The sequence below is a fragment of the Pongo pygmaeus genome, chromosome 11 (assembly GCF_028885625.2).
Source record: "Pongo pygmaeus isolate AG05252 chromosome 11, NHGRI_mPonPyg2-v2.0_pri, whole genome shotgun sequence".
Lineage (NCBI taxonomy): Eukaryota > Metazoa > Chordata > Mammalia > Primates > Hominidae > Pongo > Pongo pygmaeus.
The window spans coordinates 107,999,061-108,016,978 of NC_072384.2; the positions used below are offsets into that span (position 1 = coordinate 107,999,061).

Below are 17,918 nucleotides of genomic sequence, written 5' to 3' on the forward strand. Positions count from 1 at the left end.
CAACCTGGCCAACATGACGAAACCACGTCTCTACTAAAAATACAAAAATTAGCCAGGCATGGTGGCGGGAGCCTGTAATCCCAGCTACTTGGGAGGCTGAGGCAGGAGAATCACTTGAACCTGGGAGGCAGAGGTTGCCGTGAGTTGAGATTGTGCCATTGTACTCTAGCCTGACAAAAAGAGTGAAACTCTGTCTCAATTAAAAATATATATATATGAATAAAAATAATACACCAGAAAATATCTATTCAACACGATGGCACTAATTAAAGAATAGAGAAACAAACAAAAAAGACGTAAGACATATGAAAAACAAATAGCAGGCCAGGCACAGTGGCTCACACCTGTAATCCCAGCACTTTGGGAGGCCAAGGTGGGTGGATCACCTGAAGTTGGGAGTTTGAGACCAGCCTGACCAACATGGAGAAATCCTGTCTCTACTAAAAATACAAAAATTAGCCGGGCGTGGTGTCACATGCCTGTAATCCCAGCTACTAGGGAGGCTGAGGCAGGAGAATCACTTGAACCTGGGAGACGGAAGTTGTGGTGAGCCGAGATTGCATCATTGCACTCCAGGCTGGGCAACAAGAGCAAAACTCTGTCTCAAAAAAAAAAAAGAAAAAGAAAAAGAAAAGAAAAAAGAAAAACAAATAGCAAACTTAGAAAAAAAATGATAACAAACATAGAAAAAATAAATGAAACAGAATAGAAAACCAACAGAGAAAATCAATGAAGCAAGAAATTGCTCTTTGAAAAGATCAACAAAATTAACAAATAGTTGGCTAGACTGACCAAGAAAAAAAGAAAGAAGACCCAAATGAAAAAGGGAATATCACCACCAACCTTATAAAAATAAAAATAATTACAAGGGTCCACAAACAGATCTTGAAAGAAAATGATAATAATTACAGGGGAATACTATAAGCAACTGTATGCCAATAAACTTGATAACTTAGATAAAATGAACAAATTCCTAGAAAGACACAAACTACTGGCTTAAGAAATAGGAAATCTGAATAGGCCTATAGTAAGTAAATAGATTGCCGGGCACGGTGGCTCATGCCTGTAATCCTAGCACTTTGGGAGGCCGAGGCGGGCGGATCACTTGAGGTCAGGAGTTTGAGACCAGCCTGGCCAACATGGTGAAACCCTGTCTGTACTAAAAATACAAAAATTAGCTGGAAATCGCTTGAACCCGGGAGGTGGAGGTTGCAGTGAGCCGATATTGTGTCACTGCACTCCAACCTGGGCAACAGAGTGAGACTCCATCTCACAAAAAAAAAAAAAAAAAAGTAAACAGATTGAATCAGCAATTTTAAAACTTTTCACAAAGAAAAGCCTACACCCAGATGACTTCACTGGTGAATTCTACCAAAATTCTTCTTTAAAGAGTTAATACCAATGATTCACAAACTTCCAAAAACTCGAACAGGAGGAAATGCTTCCCAATTCATTTTGTGAGGCCATCATTGCCCTAATACCAAAACCAGACAAAGACATTTTAAGGATTATATGCCATGATGAAGTGGGATTTATCACAGGAATTCGCAGTTGATTTAACATCCAAAAATCAATTGAAATAATATGCCATATTAATAGAATAAAGGACTGAAACCACATAATTCTCTCAACACATGTATAAAAAGCATTTGACAAAATGCAACACCCTTCTGTGATTAAAAAAATACACAACAAACTAGAAGTAGAAGTGAATTTCTTCACCTGATACAGGGCAGCTATGAAACACCCACAGCTAATACTGTACTTAATAGTCAAAGACTGAATGCATTCCTCCTTAGAGTGAAAGGATGTCTGATCTCACTACTTCTGTTTCATATTGTAGTAAAGGTTCCAGTCAGGGCAAGAAAAAGAAATAAAAGGCATCCAAATTCAGGAAGAAAAAGTAAAGCTATCTCTATTTTCCAATGACATGATCTTGTAAATAGAATATCCTTAGAAATCCACACCAAACAAAATAAGACAAAATCTATTAGAACCAATAGACAAGTTTAGCAAGGCTGCAGGATAGTAGGTCAATATACAAAAGTCAATTATATTTGTATATACTAGTGACATACAATCCAAAATGAAATTAAGAAAACAATTCTAGTTACAATCACATCAAAAAGAATAAAACACTTCTGGATAAATTTAATAAAAGAAGTGCAAAATTTGTACACTGAAAGCTAACAAGTATTGTTGAAAGAGATTAAAGAGCTAATAAATGGAAAGCTATTCCATGCTTGTGGATCACAATATACTATTATTAAGATGATAATACCCTCAAATTGATCTACAGATTCAGTGCAATACCTATCAAAAATTCCAGCTAGACTTTTTGGAGAAATTGGCAAGTTAATTCTAAAATTCAGAAGAAAATGGAAGAGACCTAGAATAGCCAAACCAATCTTGAAAAAGAAAGTTGGAGGATTCACACTCCTCAATATCAAAACTTACTACAAAGCTCTAGTAACCGAGGCTGTGTGGAACTGACATAAAGAGAGACATGTAGACCAACAGAATAGAATTGGAAGTCCAGAAATAAACCTTTACATTTATGGTAAACTGAGCATCAGCAAGGGTGCTGATATGGTTTGTATCTGTGTCCCCACCAAATCTCATGTTGAAATGGAATCCCAGTGTTGTGGGTGGGGCCTGGTGGGAGATGATTGGATCATGGGAGGAGATTTTTCATGAATGTTTTAGCATCATTCCCTTGGTGATGAATGAGTTCACGTGAGATTGGATTGTTTAAAAGTGTGGCATTTCCCCTTCTCTCTCTTGCTCCTGCTCTCACCATGTGATGTGCCTGCTCCCCCTTCACCTTCCACCATGATTGTAAGGCTTCTGAAGCCCTCACCAGAAGTTGAGCAGATGCTGGTGCCCTGCTTGTACAGCCTGCAGAATTGTGTGCCAATGAAACCTCTTCTCTTTGTAAAGTACCTAGTCTCAAGCATTTCTTTATAGCAACTCAAAAAGGGCCTAACACAGGTGCCAAGAGAATTCAATGGGGAAATAACAGTCTTTTTAGAAAATGGGGATGGGACAACTGGTATCCACATGCAAAAGAATGAAGTCAGACCCTTACCTCACACCGTACACAAAGATTGACTCAAAATGGATCAAAGACCAAAACATAAGAGCTAAAATTATAAAATTCTTAGAAGGAAACACAGGAGTAAATCTTCATGGCCTTGGACTAGGCAATGCCTTTTAAGATGTAACACCCAAAGCACAAGTGACAAAAGAAAAAATGGAAAATTGAGCTTCATCAAAATTAAAATATTTGTGCTTCAAAGGATAGCATCAAGCAAGTTAAAAGACAATCAGCAGGAGGAAATATTTACAAGTCATTTGTCTGATAAGGGAATTGCACCCAGAATACATAAAGAACACTTACAGCTCAACAATTTAAAAAAACACTTAAAAATGGGACAAGGATTTAAATAGACATTTCTCCAAAAATATACAAAAAGCCAATAAGCACATGAAACAATGCTCAATTGTAGTTTTTTTGTTTGTTTATTTTTATTTTATTTATTTATTTTTGAGACGGAGTCTCACTCTGTCGCCCAGGCTGGAGTGCAGTGGCTCGATGTCGGCTCACTGCAACCTCTGCCACTCTGGTTCAAGCAGTTCTCCTGCCTCAGCCTCCCGAGTAGCTGGGATTACAGGCTCCTGCTCGTGCCTGGCTAATTTTTGTATTTTCAGTAGAGATGGGGTTTCAGCATGTTGGGCAGTCTTGAACTCCTGAACTCGTGATCCACCCGCCTCAGCCTCCCAAAGTGCTGGGATTACAGGCATGAGCCACCATGCCCAGCCAATGCTCAATATTATTAATTCACAGAGATTGCAAATCAAAAACATAATATGATGCCACTTCATACCTGCTAGGATGGCTATAATAAAAAAGACAGATAATAATAAATGTTGGAGTGGATGTAGAGAAACTGGAATCCTAATAAGTTGCTGGTGGGAATGTAGATGGTGCACCCACATTGGAAAATAGTTTGGCAGTTCCTCAAACTGTTGTAGATAGAGTTATGATATGACCTACTATTCTATGCCTAGATATGTTACCAAGAGAAATGAAAATATATATCCACACAAAACCACATACACAAATTTTATATTACCATTATCCATAGCAACAAAAGGTAGAAACAACCCAAATGTCCATCAAATGGTGAATGGATAAACAAAATCTGGTATATCCGTATAATGAATTATTATTCAGCCATAAAAAGAATGAAGTACTGTATATGTTGCAACATGGATAAACCTTGAAAACATTATGCTCAGTGAAAGAAGTCAGTTACAAAAGACCATATTTATGTGTGTATGTGTGGCTACATGTATTGTATGATGCTATTTATGTGAAATATCGAGAAGAAGCAAATCTATAGAGACAGAAAAAATAATAGTGGTTAATTAGGGTTGTGGGGGTGGAGAATGGAGATTCATTGCTAATGGGTACAGAATTTCTTTTTTGGTTGACGACGTTGTACAACTCTAAGCATACTAAAACTACTCTTTTGTACACTTTAACTGGGTGAATCCTACAGTATGTGAATTACATCTCTATAAAGCTGTTTTTTCATTTGTTTGTTTTCGAGACGGAGTCTGGTTCTGTCGCCCAGGCTGGAGTGCAGTGGCACCATATCGGCTCACTGCAATCTCTGCCTCCCAGGCTCAAGCGATTCTCAAGCCTCAGCCTCCCAAGTAGCTGGGATTCAGGCACCTGCCACTGCACCCAGTTAATTTTTATATTTTTAGTAGAGACAGGGTTTCGCCATATTGGTCAGGCTGGTCTCAACCTCCAGACCTCAGGTGACCCACCCACCTCGGCTTTCCAAAGTGCTGGGATTACAGGCATGAGCCACAGCATGCCTGGCCTATAAAGCTGTTTTTAAAAAATGAGCCTTTAAAGCTAATAATTAGTCAGATTAATATGTTAATACAACTTCAGGATAATGTGATAATTTCCTTGTAAATTTTATTCTTATTTTAGAAAACAAGCTTCAAAGTTTTTCATTGTAAAAGTGTTTTACAATGAATAAAGTTTATATTCTATGTCTTCCCTTTACCTCAAGGAACAATACTAAATATTAACAACTTGACATTTCCCTTCTTCTTCCTCCCCAAGAAACCCCAACAATAGATAGTTAATTATTAATTTAATAATAGCCAGAAAAATATCTGCTAAATCAATGGATTTTTTTTTTTACTGCAACCCACACTAAGAAATATTTTATTTTGCCTGGCGTGGTGGCTCATGCCTGTAATCCCGGTACTTTGAGAGGCCGAGGTGGGCAAATCACCTGAGGTCAGGTGTTTGAGACCAGCCTGTTCAACATGGCAAAACCCCGTGTCTACTAAAAGTACAAAAATTAGCCGGGTATGGTGGTACATGCCTGTAATCCCAGCTGCTCAGGAGGCTGAGGCAGGAGAATCGCTTGAACTGGGGAGGCGGAGGTTGTGGTGAACCAAGATCACGCCACAGCACTCCAGCCTGGGCAACAAGAGCAAGACTCCATCTCAAAAAAAAAAAAAAAAAAGAAAAAAGTTTTTTCTTGCCTCATAGTACATAACAACATATAGGTAACATAAATAGGTGTTTCATGAACTGATATTTACCTATAACACACTTTGATATTTTCTTTTCTTTGGTGTTTTTTTTGTTTTGTTTTGTTTTTGTTTTTTTGGAGATGGAGTTTTGCTCCTGTTGCCCAGGCTGGAGTGCAATGGCGTGATCTCAGCTCACCACAATTTTCTGCCTCCCGGGTTCAAGCGATTCTCCTGCCTCAGCCTCCTGAGTAGCTGGGATTACAGGCATGCACCACCACACCCGGCTAATTTGGTATTTTTAGTAGAGACGGAATTTCACCATTTTGGGAAGGCTGGTCTTGAACTCCTGACCTCAAGTGATCCACCCGCCTCGGCCTCCCAAAGTGCTGGGATTACAGGTGTGAGCCACCACACCTGGCCTCAGTAAGTTGATTTTTATGACTACGAATGGGTCCCCCAAAACAGGTCTAAACTGTAATTAGTCTACTTGCTATGAGAAAGTCTGTGTTTGGCTTTTTGTTTAAGGAAAAAACAAACAAAAAAAATTGGAAAAAATTCTCAAAAATAAATGTTCATCAGCATTTTTATGGGAAACAATCTGATGGAACAGGAGGCCAGCCAGGTAAATCATACAATCCAAGCAGAAAGAAATCATGGGAACATGTCTCTGAATGGAGAGAGAAACATGACTCCACAGGAAGCTTGCTTATTGAGATGTAGGACAAATAAAGTGGGTGAAAGAGGTTAAAAAAAAGAAGCACTCTGAGAGGAGATTGAAGCATAACTTTAATACACAAAACAAATGCTGTATTCCACACTTCTGATCATCTCCCATCTCTTACTCTTCAGGCTTTAAATTCTGACTTTCTAATACCTCATTCAATCATATTGAATTAGCCTGAAGTTTGATTTGGAGGGCTGGTGACCCAGTTTCATTTTGGCCTGATGACATTTTGGGCTTGGGACTATCTCCCTTTTTTAGTACTTAGCTCAACTGCAGAAATAATACCAGCAATAATAATATCATCCCCTTACCATGCACCTCTAATTGAAATGTGAATGGATGTGCTATTGGCCAAGGGCCCCTGTCCACTAATTATGTATCATCTGAAAATCTGACCCAAGTATCTGACAATCAAAGAGGGATAGCTTTCATCCTGCTGTTACCTGTTCACAGTTATGCCATCTGGCTCTTATACCCAGAAGAAAACTTGGCATCCGTATTCAACCAGAATGACCATCAATTCTCAAAACATCTTATTTTCTCTTTGCCAAGAACCAAGTGACAACTGATCTCAAAGTGTAAGCACTTAACCTATAAAACAAATGACTTGGGGGAAGATGCATTTTTCTCAATGAAAAATAGGGTTCAGAGAGTATTTTTGTGCCATCAGACATCTCAAACTATGTTCTAATAGTATAACCTAATTTATATTTTCTTTGTGTTTGTCTCTGATTTTTCAGTTCATTTTAATAAATACTTTCTGAGCACCTGCCATATGAAATGAAATGAGCCAAGCACTAAAAGGATACCAAGTTGTAATAGTCAGGGAAATGGCTCTAGCTCTGTAGGAATAAAACATCAAATTTCAGACCAGGCACGGTGGCTCATGCTTGTAATCCCAGCACTTTGGGAGGCCGAGGAGGGCAGATCACCTGAGGTCGGGAGTTTGAGACCAGCCTAACCAACATGGAGAAACCCTGTCTCTATTAAAAATACAAAATTAGGCTGGGTGCGGTGGCTCACGCCTGTAATCCCAGCACTTTGGGAGGCCAAGGTGGGCAGATCACGAGTTCAGGAGATTAAGACCATCCTGGCTAACATGGTGAAACCCCATCTCTACTAAAAATACAAAAAAAATTAGCCAGGCATGGTGGCGGGCGCCTGTAGTCCCAGCTACTCGGGAGGCTGAGACAGGAGAATGGCGTGAACCCAGGAGGTGGAGCTTGCAGTGAGCCGAGATAGCGCCACCGCACTCCAGCCTGGGCGACAGAGTGAGACTCTGTCTCACACACACACAAAAAAATACAAAATTAGCTGGGCATGGTGGTGCATGCCTGTAATCCCCGCTACTTGGGAGGCTGAGGCAGGAGAATCACTTGAATTGGATTATATACTTAAATGTAAAATGCAAACTATAAAACTCCTAGGCCGGGCGAGGTGGCTCACACCTGTAATCCCAGCACTTTGGGAGGCTGAGGCAGCTGGATCACCTCATGTCAGGAGTTCGAGAACAGCCTGGCCATCATGGCGAAACCTCATCTCTACTAAAAATGCAAAAAAAAATTGGCGGGGCCTGGTGATGCACGCCTGTAATCCCAGCTACTCAGGAGGCTGAGGCAGAAGAATTGCTTGAACCTGAGAGGTAGAGGTTGTAGTGAGCCAAGATCGCACCACTGCACTCCAGCCTGGGTGACAAAGCAAGACTCCATCTCCAAAAACAAACAAACTCCTAGAAGAAAATATAGGAGAAAAACCTAGATACCCTTAGGTATGGTGATGACTTTTTAAATACAACATCAAGGGCATGATCCATGAAAGAAATAATAGATAAGCTGGACTTCATTCAAATTAAAAACTTCTGCTCTGTGAAAGAATATGTCAAGAGAATGAGAAGGTAAGCCACAGACTAGGACAAAATATCTTCGAAAGATATATTAAGATTATTACCTAAGATACAAAGAATTTCTTTTTTTTGAGATGGAGTCCTCACTGCAACCTCTGCCTCCTGGGTTCAAGTGATTCTCCTGCCTCAGCCTCCCAAGTAACTAAGATTACAGGCACATGTCACCACACCTGGCTAATTTTTGTATTTTTAGTAGAGATGAGGTTTCGCCATGTTGGCCAGGCTAGTCTTGAACTCCTGATGTCAGGTGATCCACCCACCTCGGCCTCCCAAAGTGCTGGGATTACAGGCATGAGTCACTGCACCCAGACCAAAGAATTCTTAAAACTCAACAGTAAGAAAAAAACAACTTGATTTAAAAATGGGCCAAACACCTTAACAGACACCTCACCAAACAGGATGTAGATGGCAAATAAGCATATGAAGAAATACTCCACATCATATGTCATCAAGGGAAAGCAAATTAAAACAGTGAGACACCACCTCACACCTATTAGAGTGACCAGAATTCAGAACACTGACAACAACAAATGCTGGTGAGGACATAGAGCAACAGAACTGTTGCTGGTGGGAATGCAAAAATGGTGCAACTAGTTTGGAAGACTGTTTGGGAGTTTCTTACAAAACTAAACATGCTTTTACCATATGACCCAGCAATCATGCTTCTTGGTGTCTACCCAAAGGAGTTAAAAACTTATGTCCAGGGTGGGGAATGGTGGCTCACACCTGTAATCCTGGCACTTTCGGAGGCTGAGGTGGGACAACCAGTTGAGCTCAGGAGTTTAAGACTAGTCTGGGGGTCGGGCGCGGTGGCTCATGCCTGTAATCCCAGCACTTTGGGAGGCTGAGGTGGGTGGATCACCTGAGGTTGGGAGTTCAAGACCAGCCTGACCAACGTGGAGAAACCCCGTCTCTACTAAAACTACAAAATTAGCCGGGCATGGTGGCGCATGCCTGTAATCCCAGCTACTCGGGAGGTTGAGGCAGGAGAATTGCTTGAACCCAAGAGGCAGAGGTTACAGTGAGCTGAGATCGAGTCATTGCACTCCAGCCTGGGCGACAGAGCCAGACTCTGTCTCAAAAAAAAAAAAAAAAAAAAAAAAAAAAGACTAGTCTGGGCAACATAGTGAGACCTCGTCTCTACAAAAAATTTAAAAATTAGCTAGGCATGGTGGCGCACGCCTGTAGTCTCAGCTACTTGGGAGGCTGAGATGGGAGGATAACTTGACTCCAGGAAGTTGAGGCTGCAGTGAGCCATGACCACACCACTGCACTCCAGCCTGGGTGACAGAGCAAGACCCTGCCTCAAAAAAACAAGAAAGGAAGGAGGGAAGGGAAGGGGAGGGAAGGGAAGGGAAGGGAAGTGGAGGGGAGGGGAGGGGAGGGGAGGGGAGGAGGGAGGGAGGATGGAGGCAGGGAGGAGATGGGAAAGGAGGCAGAGAGGGAGGGAGAAGGGAGGCAGGGAGGGAAGGGAAGGAAAAGAAAAAAGAAAGAGCTCTCAAGCCATAAAAATTTATGAAGGGGCCAGGAACAGTGGCTCACACTTGTAATCTCAACACTTTGGGAGGCCGAGGCAGGTAGATCACTTGAGGCCAGGAATTGGAGACCAGCCTCGGCAACATGGTGAAACTCTATCTCTACTAAAAATACAAAAATTAGCCAGGTTTGGTGGCATATGCCTGCAAACCCAGCTACTCAGGAGACTGAGGCAAAGAATTGCTGGGAAACAGGAGGCAGAGGTTGCAGCGAGCCGAGAGCGCACCACTGCACTGCAGTCCGGGCGACAAAGTGAGGCTGTCTCAAAAAAATTATGAAGAAAACTTAAATGCATATTACTAAGCGAAAGAATCCGATCCAAAAAAAGGCTGCTTACTGCATGACATTTTGGAAAAGGCAAAACTATGGAGACAGTAAAAATATCAGTGGTTGCTAAGGGTTGGAGCCTGGGGTTAGTGCAGTGAAAATACTCTGTATTATACTGTCATGGTGGATACATTTCACTATACATTTGTGCAAACCTGCAGGATGAATAACACCAAGAGCACTAATGTAAACTATGGGCTTTGGGGGATATGATGTGTCCGTATGGCATCATCAGTTGTAATGAGTGCACCCCTCTGGTGCGGGATGTTGATAATGGTAAAGGTTATGCATCTTTGGGGACAAGTATATGAGGTATCTGTTTACCTTCCTCTCCGTATTGCTGTGAACCTAAAACTGATCTTAAAAAGAAAAATCTTGGCCAGGCGCAGTGGCTCATGCCTGTAATCACACCTGTAATCACTTTGGGAGGCCAAGGCGAGCGGATCACCTGAGGTTGGGAGTTCGAGACCAGCCTGATCAACATGGAGAAACCCTGTCTCAACTAAAAATACAAAATTAGCCAGGTGTGGTGGCGCATGCCTGTAATCCCAGCTACTCGGGAGGCTGAGGCAGGAGAATGGCTTGAACCCGGGAGGCAGAGGTTATGGTGAGCCGAGATCGCGCTACTGCACTCCAGCCTGGACGACAAGAGCGAAACTCTGCCTCCAAAAAAAAAAAATTTTTTTACTTTTACCTCGTTAAACTCCTGAGAGCAAGATGGGTCACCAACAGCTGTACTGGAGCCACCCGCGAAAATTTGGCCGGGGTTCTCGCTCTTGTCGCGTTTGCTCAAACCAGCACGGTCTGATCTGGAAATACAGCCTCAAGATGTGCAGCCAGTGTTTCCGTCAGTATGCGAAGGATATCGGTTTCATTAAGTTGAACTAAATGATCTTCCTTCAAAGGATTATCCAAGGCATCTACCCAATGAAAAACCATGATACTTTTTTGTACATAAAATAAACATTTATTTTTAAAAAATCTTTAATTAAAAAAAAAAAAGAGAAAAGAAACTTCATCAGAGTAGAAGAGAGTTCATAGAAGAGGTGTATCACGGAGGAAGTAGCATTTGAAATGATCCTTGACAGAACTGCCAGTCTTAGTAACAGCAGCATTCCAGAAGGAGCAATGAGCACTAATAAAGCAATAGTGGTGGAGATAGAATGTTGAGTAACTAGTTTTCCTCACAAAGTTTTGCATAGGAGAGCGATTAAGCTTTAAACGTGGGTTAGATCCCTGCTATCTAAGGCCTTCAATGTCAGGGAAAGAGGTTTTTTTGTTTTGTTTTGTTTTGTTTGACACGGAGTCTTGCTCTGTCGCCCAGGCTGGAGTGCAATGGTGCGATCTCGGCTCACCGCAAGCTCTGCCTCCTGGGTTCACACCATTCTCCTGCCTCAGCCTCCTGAGTAGCTGGGACTACACAGGGAAAGAGTTTTAATTCCATTCCTCCATTATCATGATCATCATGCTTTTTCTTTCTTTTTTGAGACGGAGTCTCACTCTGTCGCCCAGGTTGGAGTGCAGTGGCACGATCTCGGCTCACTGAACCTCCGCCTTCTGGGTTCAAGCAATTCTCCTGCCTCAGCCTCCTGAGTAGCTGGGACTACAGGCAGGTGCCACCATACCCAGCTAATTTTTTATTTTTAGTAGAGACAAGGTTTCACCATGTTGGCCAGGCTGGGCCTGGTGGTCTCGAACTCCTGACCTCGGGTGATCCACCTGCCTCAGCCTCCCAAAGTGCTGGGATTACAGGTGTGAGCCACCATGTCCAGCCAGATCATCATGCGTTTTTAACGCAAAGGCCCAAGAACAATTACAGCATTAATTGTTGACAAGTAATGGCCCCAGACCAGAAAATACATTCAGTCAGAAAAGACTTCATTTTGCAGAGGGCAACACTAATGACAGCATCAAATTGCATTCACGGGCTATAACAGAGTCCAGAATTTTGCATTTTCTCCCATGTGTCTTAATGTTTATTAAATCCAATCCAAACATTTCCACTATACTGTTGCTCTACTTCTCCCCAGATTGTCTCATGTATTTATCTAGAGATCCCAGCGGTAGCCTTACACACCAACATCACAAACCATCTGTGCCTCCTCTCAGGTAGGGAAAGGGAATCCTATCAGGCCTGGGAACTCTAAATACCAAACCCAAACACTGTATATTCCACAAATATGATTTCCTTTTCCTTCAGCAGACAGTGCAGTCACAGTATTAAGTTCAACGGTGGTGTACGATCCATACTAGGAATTTTACAGGCATAAATATTTATTTTTAAAATTTTAGGTGCAAAGTAACAGGAGGAGTACATAAAGCAGCATTGGGACGCCTTAAGAAGGTAGTAATTAAACTTTTTCTGAAGTTGCTTTGTAATTCTAGCGTTCTGGGAATTATGCCTTTCATGTGTATTCCTCCAAATCAGTTGAGGTTTCAAAATATACCCAAGTAGAATATTTGAGAAATTCTAGTTGTGGGCGGGATCTGACTGCTTTGCATTGTGCTATATACATCAATCTATTAATACTAGTTGTTCCCTTTTTGGAACACAGTAGGAAATAAACAGACAAATTAGCAAATAGCTTACAAGAGAGATGATGGCTTCATGTCTTCTACAGAAGTCTTACTTGAGGCTCTATGATTTGCCTTTACTTATTCTTTTGATTCCATTTAATATAATTCAGTCTTACAAAACTGTTTTTAAGCCATGCATGATATAAACTAGAACTTAGATATCTAGACTTCTTAATATTATACGCTTAATTTTAAATTTTATTTGCTCCATAAATAATTATAAGGAAGCAATAGTTTTCTTTCTTTTTTTTTTTTTTTTTTGAGATGGGTCTCACTGTGTCACCATGCTGGAGTGCAGTGGCGCAATCTCAGCTCACTGCAAGCTCCACCTCCCGGGTTCATGCCATTCTCCTGCTTCAGCCTCCCAAGTAGCTGGGACTACAGGCACCCGCCACGACGCCCGGCTAATTTTTTGTATTTTTAGTACAGACAGGGTTTCACCATGTTAGCCAAGATGGTCTCGATCTCCTGACCTTGTGATTGAGGCCTCAGCCTCCCAAAGTGCTGGGATTACAGGCGTGAGCCACCGCACCCAGCAGGAAGCAATAATTTTCATAACTACCAATATTTATTTTTTATAAGTTCACATTCACAACCATTTTCCCACTATCGAATTAGCAAAAATTTAAAAAACGTCGTTGGTGAGACTATCATGAGATAAACATTTTCATTCACTGATGCTGTGAATTTAAATCAGAACAAACTTTCTCAAAAACAATTTGGCAAAAATGTATCAAGAATTTAAAACATCTATTCCATTTGTCTCAATTATATACATATGCACAAACAGAGCTAAAAGAAATGCCCCACCCCTTGCCAAGTCAAGGTGTTAATGATAGTTATTTCTTGGTGATGGGATAACAGGTAGTTTTTATTTTGGAATTATATTAAAAAATTCTATACCCAGTGAGAAAGTATTACTCACTGATTATAGTTATTTTAATCACTGAAGAATATTTATACAGGCCGGCCGCAGTGGCTTACGCCTGTAATCCCAGCACTTTGGGAAGCCAAGGTGGAGGGATCACTTAAGGTCAGGAGTTCAAGACCAGACTGGCCAACATGGTGAAAACCTGTCTCTACTAAAAATACAAAAATTAGTCAGGCGTGGTGGCGTGGGCCTGTAGTCCCAGCTAACAAGGAGGCCAAGGCAGGAGAATCTCTTGAACCCAGGAGGCGGAGGTTGCAGTGAGCTGAGATCACACCACTGCATTCCAGCCTGGGTGACACAGTGAAGCTCCGTCTCAAAAAAAAAAAAATACAAAAAAAAAAAAGAATATTTATGGAGAATTTTAATAAAACAAAATATTCACAATATGCAGTAAAAAACACTATATTTTATAAAGAATATAATAGCAACTAATTTTGTATGTATATAAGTGTGTATATGTATAAATATATGACCATTCACCTAATAAATACATCTGCTTAGCACGGCCTAAAATGAGGAACAAGCAAATCAAATCTAAAACCATGTTAGCATTTTTGGAATATGTATTATGGGTTATTTTTAATTTCTGGTTTTATTTAGTTTTTCATTTTTTTTAACACTGAGCTTGTATTGCTTTAATATTTTTAAAAATACTATTACAAAATCAATTAGAAAAAAATCTCTGCCGAGCATGATTATATCATACATGTGTTCACTGCACTGTTACAGATCCCTCACTGCACTGTTACAGATCCCATCAAGTTGTCAGCTTCCTCATTATAAAGTAAGGGGATTTGGCCAGGTGCAGTGGCTCACGCCTGTAATCCCAGCACTTTGGGAGGCTGAGACAGGTGGATCACCTGAGGTCAGGAGTTTGAGACCAGCCTGGCCAACACAGTGAACCCCATCCCCGCCCCACGCCCTGTCTCTACTAAAAACACAAAAGTTAGTGTAGTAGCAGGTGCCTGTCTCTACTAAAATTGGTGTAGTGGCAGGTGCCCCATCTCTACTAAAAATACAAAAATTAGTGTAGTGGCAGGTGCCTGTAATCCCAGCTACTCAGAAGGCTGAGGAGAATTGCTTGAACCCCGGAGGCGGAGGTTGCAGTGAGCTGAGATCGCAGCATTGCACCAGCCTGGGTGACAAGAATGAAACTTTGTCTAGTCCCAGCTACTCAGAAGGCTGAGGCATGAGAATTGCTTGAACCCAGGAGGTGGAGGTTGCAGTGAGCCGAGATCGCATCACTGGACTCCAGCCTGGGCGACAGAGTGAGACTCTGTCTCAAAAATAAATAAATAAATAAAAATAATATTATATAATATAATAAGCGGATTATATTTGGTGTTCTCTAAGACACCTTCCAGCTCTAAAATCCTCTAAGTCCATGAACCATACAGCAGATATCTAGTAAATAGTTATTAAAATAATGGACCAGGCTGGGCACGGTGGCTCACACCTGTAATCCTAGCCCTTTGGGAGCTGAGGCAGGTGGATCACTTGAGGTCAGAAGTTCGAAACTAGCCTGACCAACATGGTGAAACCCTGTCTCTACTAAAAATACAGAATTAGCCGGGCATGGTGGTGCATGCCTGTAATCCCAGCTACTTGGGAGATTGAGGCAGGAGAATCGCTTGAATCCAGGAGGCAGAGGTTGCAGTGAGCTGAGATCACACCATTGTGCTCCAGGCTGGGCAATGAGAACAAAACTCTGTCTCAAAAAAAAAAAAAAAAAAAAAGGACTATTCTATTGTAAGTCTCAAAAAACTCCAACCTTGAGGTGTCGAGGTGTGATAATCAGAGGATGGCCTTGGCATTAAGGAAACAGCTGGAATCCTGGCTGTGTCTCACTTTCCTTATTTAAGCAGTGGGGATAATAACACCTCTCTCAAAAGACTGAAAAGGAACTGAAATGTGATCAGTCTGCAGGCCTTGTGTGTTGGCTTGCATGGAGTAGATACTTCATACATGATAGTTTTCTCCTCAATAATCCAAGGCTTGATCTGTCAAATTGCACTGAACCATCAGTTTGCAATCCCTGGATCTAAGCTCCCCTTTTGGGCCCCCACATCTGGAAGTGGAAGGGTCCCATTTGTGAGGACTAAGTGATATTTAGCTTTGGGATGTTGAGACAGGGGTTCCGGAGAGATGTGCGTGCAGCAGCCAGTGCGGCCAGGGCAAGTCCTCTGATCCTGAGCACAGAGAACAAGGCAGCAGGGGAAGCTGGGGCAGGGGCAGAGGAGAAGCTTGGTCCTGTGTCTTCCTTCACGCCTGCTTGTCCACCCACCCACCAAACTTTCTTCATCCTCCCCTCCCTTCCTTCAGAAGACATCAACGATGCAGATTACCTGGCTGTCCCCGTGCTGGGTAAGAGAGTTTGAAAACTGAATACAATATTGGCTCTGGGCCGGGCACAGTGGCGCATATCTATAATCCCAGCACTTTGGGAGGCTGAGTCAGGAGGATCGCTTGAGCTGAGGAGTTCAAGACCAACTTGGGCAACATATTGAGAACTCCTCGATACCAAAAAAAAATTAAAGTAATTAGCTGGGTGTGGTGGTGGACACCTGTGGTCCCAGCTACTTAGGAAGCTGAGGTGGGAGGATCACCTGAGCCTAGGAGCTCCAGGCTGCAGTGAGCCTCACTGTACTCCAGCCTAAGCGAGAAACAGAGTGAGACCCTGTCTCAAAAAAGATATTGGCTCTGCCTTTAAGGATCTCTGGTCTTCTAGGGGAGCCAGATAATAAATAAAAATCACACCGGGCATGGTGGCTCACTCCTGTAATCTCAGCACTTTGGGAGGCCAAGGCGGGTGGATCACGAGATCAGGTGTTCAAGACCAGCCTGGACAACATGGTGAAACCCCGTCTCTACTAAAAATATAAAAAAAATATTAGTCAGGCATGATGGCAGGTGCCTGTAATCCCAGCTACTCGAAAGGCTGAGCCAGGAGAATCACTTGAACCCCAGAGGCAGAGGTTGCAGTAAGCTGAGATCGTGACATTGCACTCCAGCCTGGGCAACAAGGGTGAAACTCCATCTCAAAAATAAATAAATTAATTAAATAAATAAATATCACAAGCCTGCCCACATGATCAGCCCTGCACACCAGTGAGGTCCACAGGAAGGAGGACTCAGATCTGTTGGAGGGGCTGGTGGGCTAAGGGACATGGTGAGAGACGGCTTCCCAAAGGCGATCCCCTCAAGGTCATTTTTCTTTCTGACGGAAGTGGATTTTGCCCTAGCGATCAAGATGTGCTTGAGGTGGGGAGGGGAACACCCCATCATGAACTCCCAGTGGAGATGTGAATAGTCCGGCTCCTCCATGACGGAACCTTGGGGAACTCCTCTCACGAGAGAGAAGGGTGTCACGAAAGGGGGCTTAACACTAGATCCTGAGGGGCGTGAACCACAATTATGAAGTAGGAACAGTCTGGTGAAGGCAATGGGCCATTCCCTGAAGTAGTTTAAAGTTCGGAGGGACACAAACACACCTGTACTTTACGGAGTAAACTCGGAGGAAGGTGCTTCACAGTTTGGCAGTGGGCAGACTGGAGCCTGGGAGGCCAGCTGCAGGGCCAGGCAGTCCAGCATGGGGTGATGAGGTGGGTCAGGCTCAGGGAGAAGCAGGAAGGAGAAGTGACAGCACACAGGAATGCAGAGGTGGCCGGGAGCTGCTGTCGCCATTCCTGAGGTGTGTAGCCATGGACATTGCCTGGCTGAGTAACTCTGGGCATTGTTTAGCTTAGTCTGTTGCTGATACTGCCTGGAGAGATCATATGGTCACTAGCTTGTTTGTCATTGTTGTTGTGTGTGACTCTGGGAGAGGGTCTTCTGCCTCTTTCTTTCTTCTATTTCTCTTGAATATTGCCATTTGTATTCAAAGTTGCAATTCTCCTGAACCAATTAGAGAGAGTTCTGATTTGGAGACTAGCTCCAGAATTCACTAACTTCTCATTTATCTTTCTTTTATCTCCATTCTATGGAATTTTCCAGCAATAATACTATTCTCCAGAAATGCATTCTAGGTGAGACCTTTTTTTTTTTTTTTTTTTGAGACAGAGCTTTGCTCTGTCACCCAGTATGGAGTGCAGTGGGACGATCTCGGCTCACTGCAACCTCTGCCTCCCGGGTTCAAGTGACTCTCCTGCCTCAGCCTCCCAAAGTGCTGGGATTACAGGCGTGAGCCACTGTGCCAGGCCTAAGTGAGACCTTTTTAGTCTCCATATTTGAGAAAAAACACAGTAATAAATGCTTTCTTTTGTCCAAACACACTAACGTGTGACTTTTGGAGAGTGACTGAAATTCAGGTACTAGAAGTCTACTACGGTTTGAAGGTTTATGTTCCCTCTAAA

General features: G+C 42.4%; 1 protein-coding gene across 1 annotated transcript; it reads left to right on the forward strand.

The window, feature by feature from the left end:
• Positions 1-10,775: 10,775 nt before the first annotated feature.
• Positions 10,776-10,946, forward strand: LOC129031954 (small ribosomal subunit protein uS14-like). The gene has a single exon (XM_054478824.1). The coding sequence runs from the start codon at positions 10,776-10,778 to the stop codon at positions 10,944-10,946; it is 171 nt and encodes a 56-aa protein (XP_054334799.1).
• Positions 10,947-17,918: the final 6,972 nt, after the last annotated feature.

Bases quoted from the DNA above. Each gene is read 5' to 3' on its own strand.
- LOC129031954 (XM_054478824.1), top strand. From the start codon at position 10,776: ATGGGTCACCAACAGCTGTACTGGAGCCACCCGCGAAAATTTGGCCGG.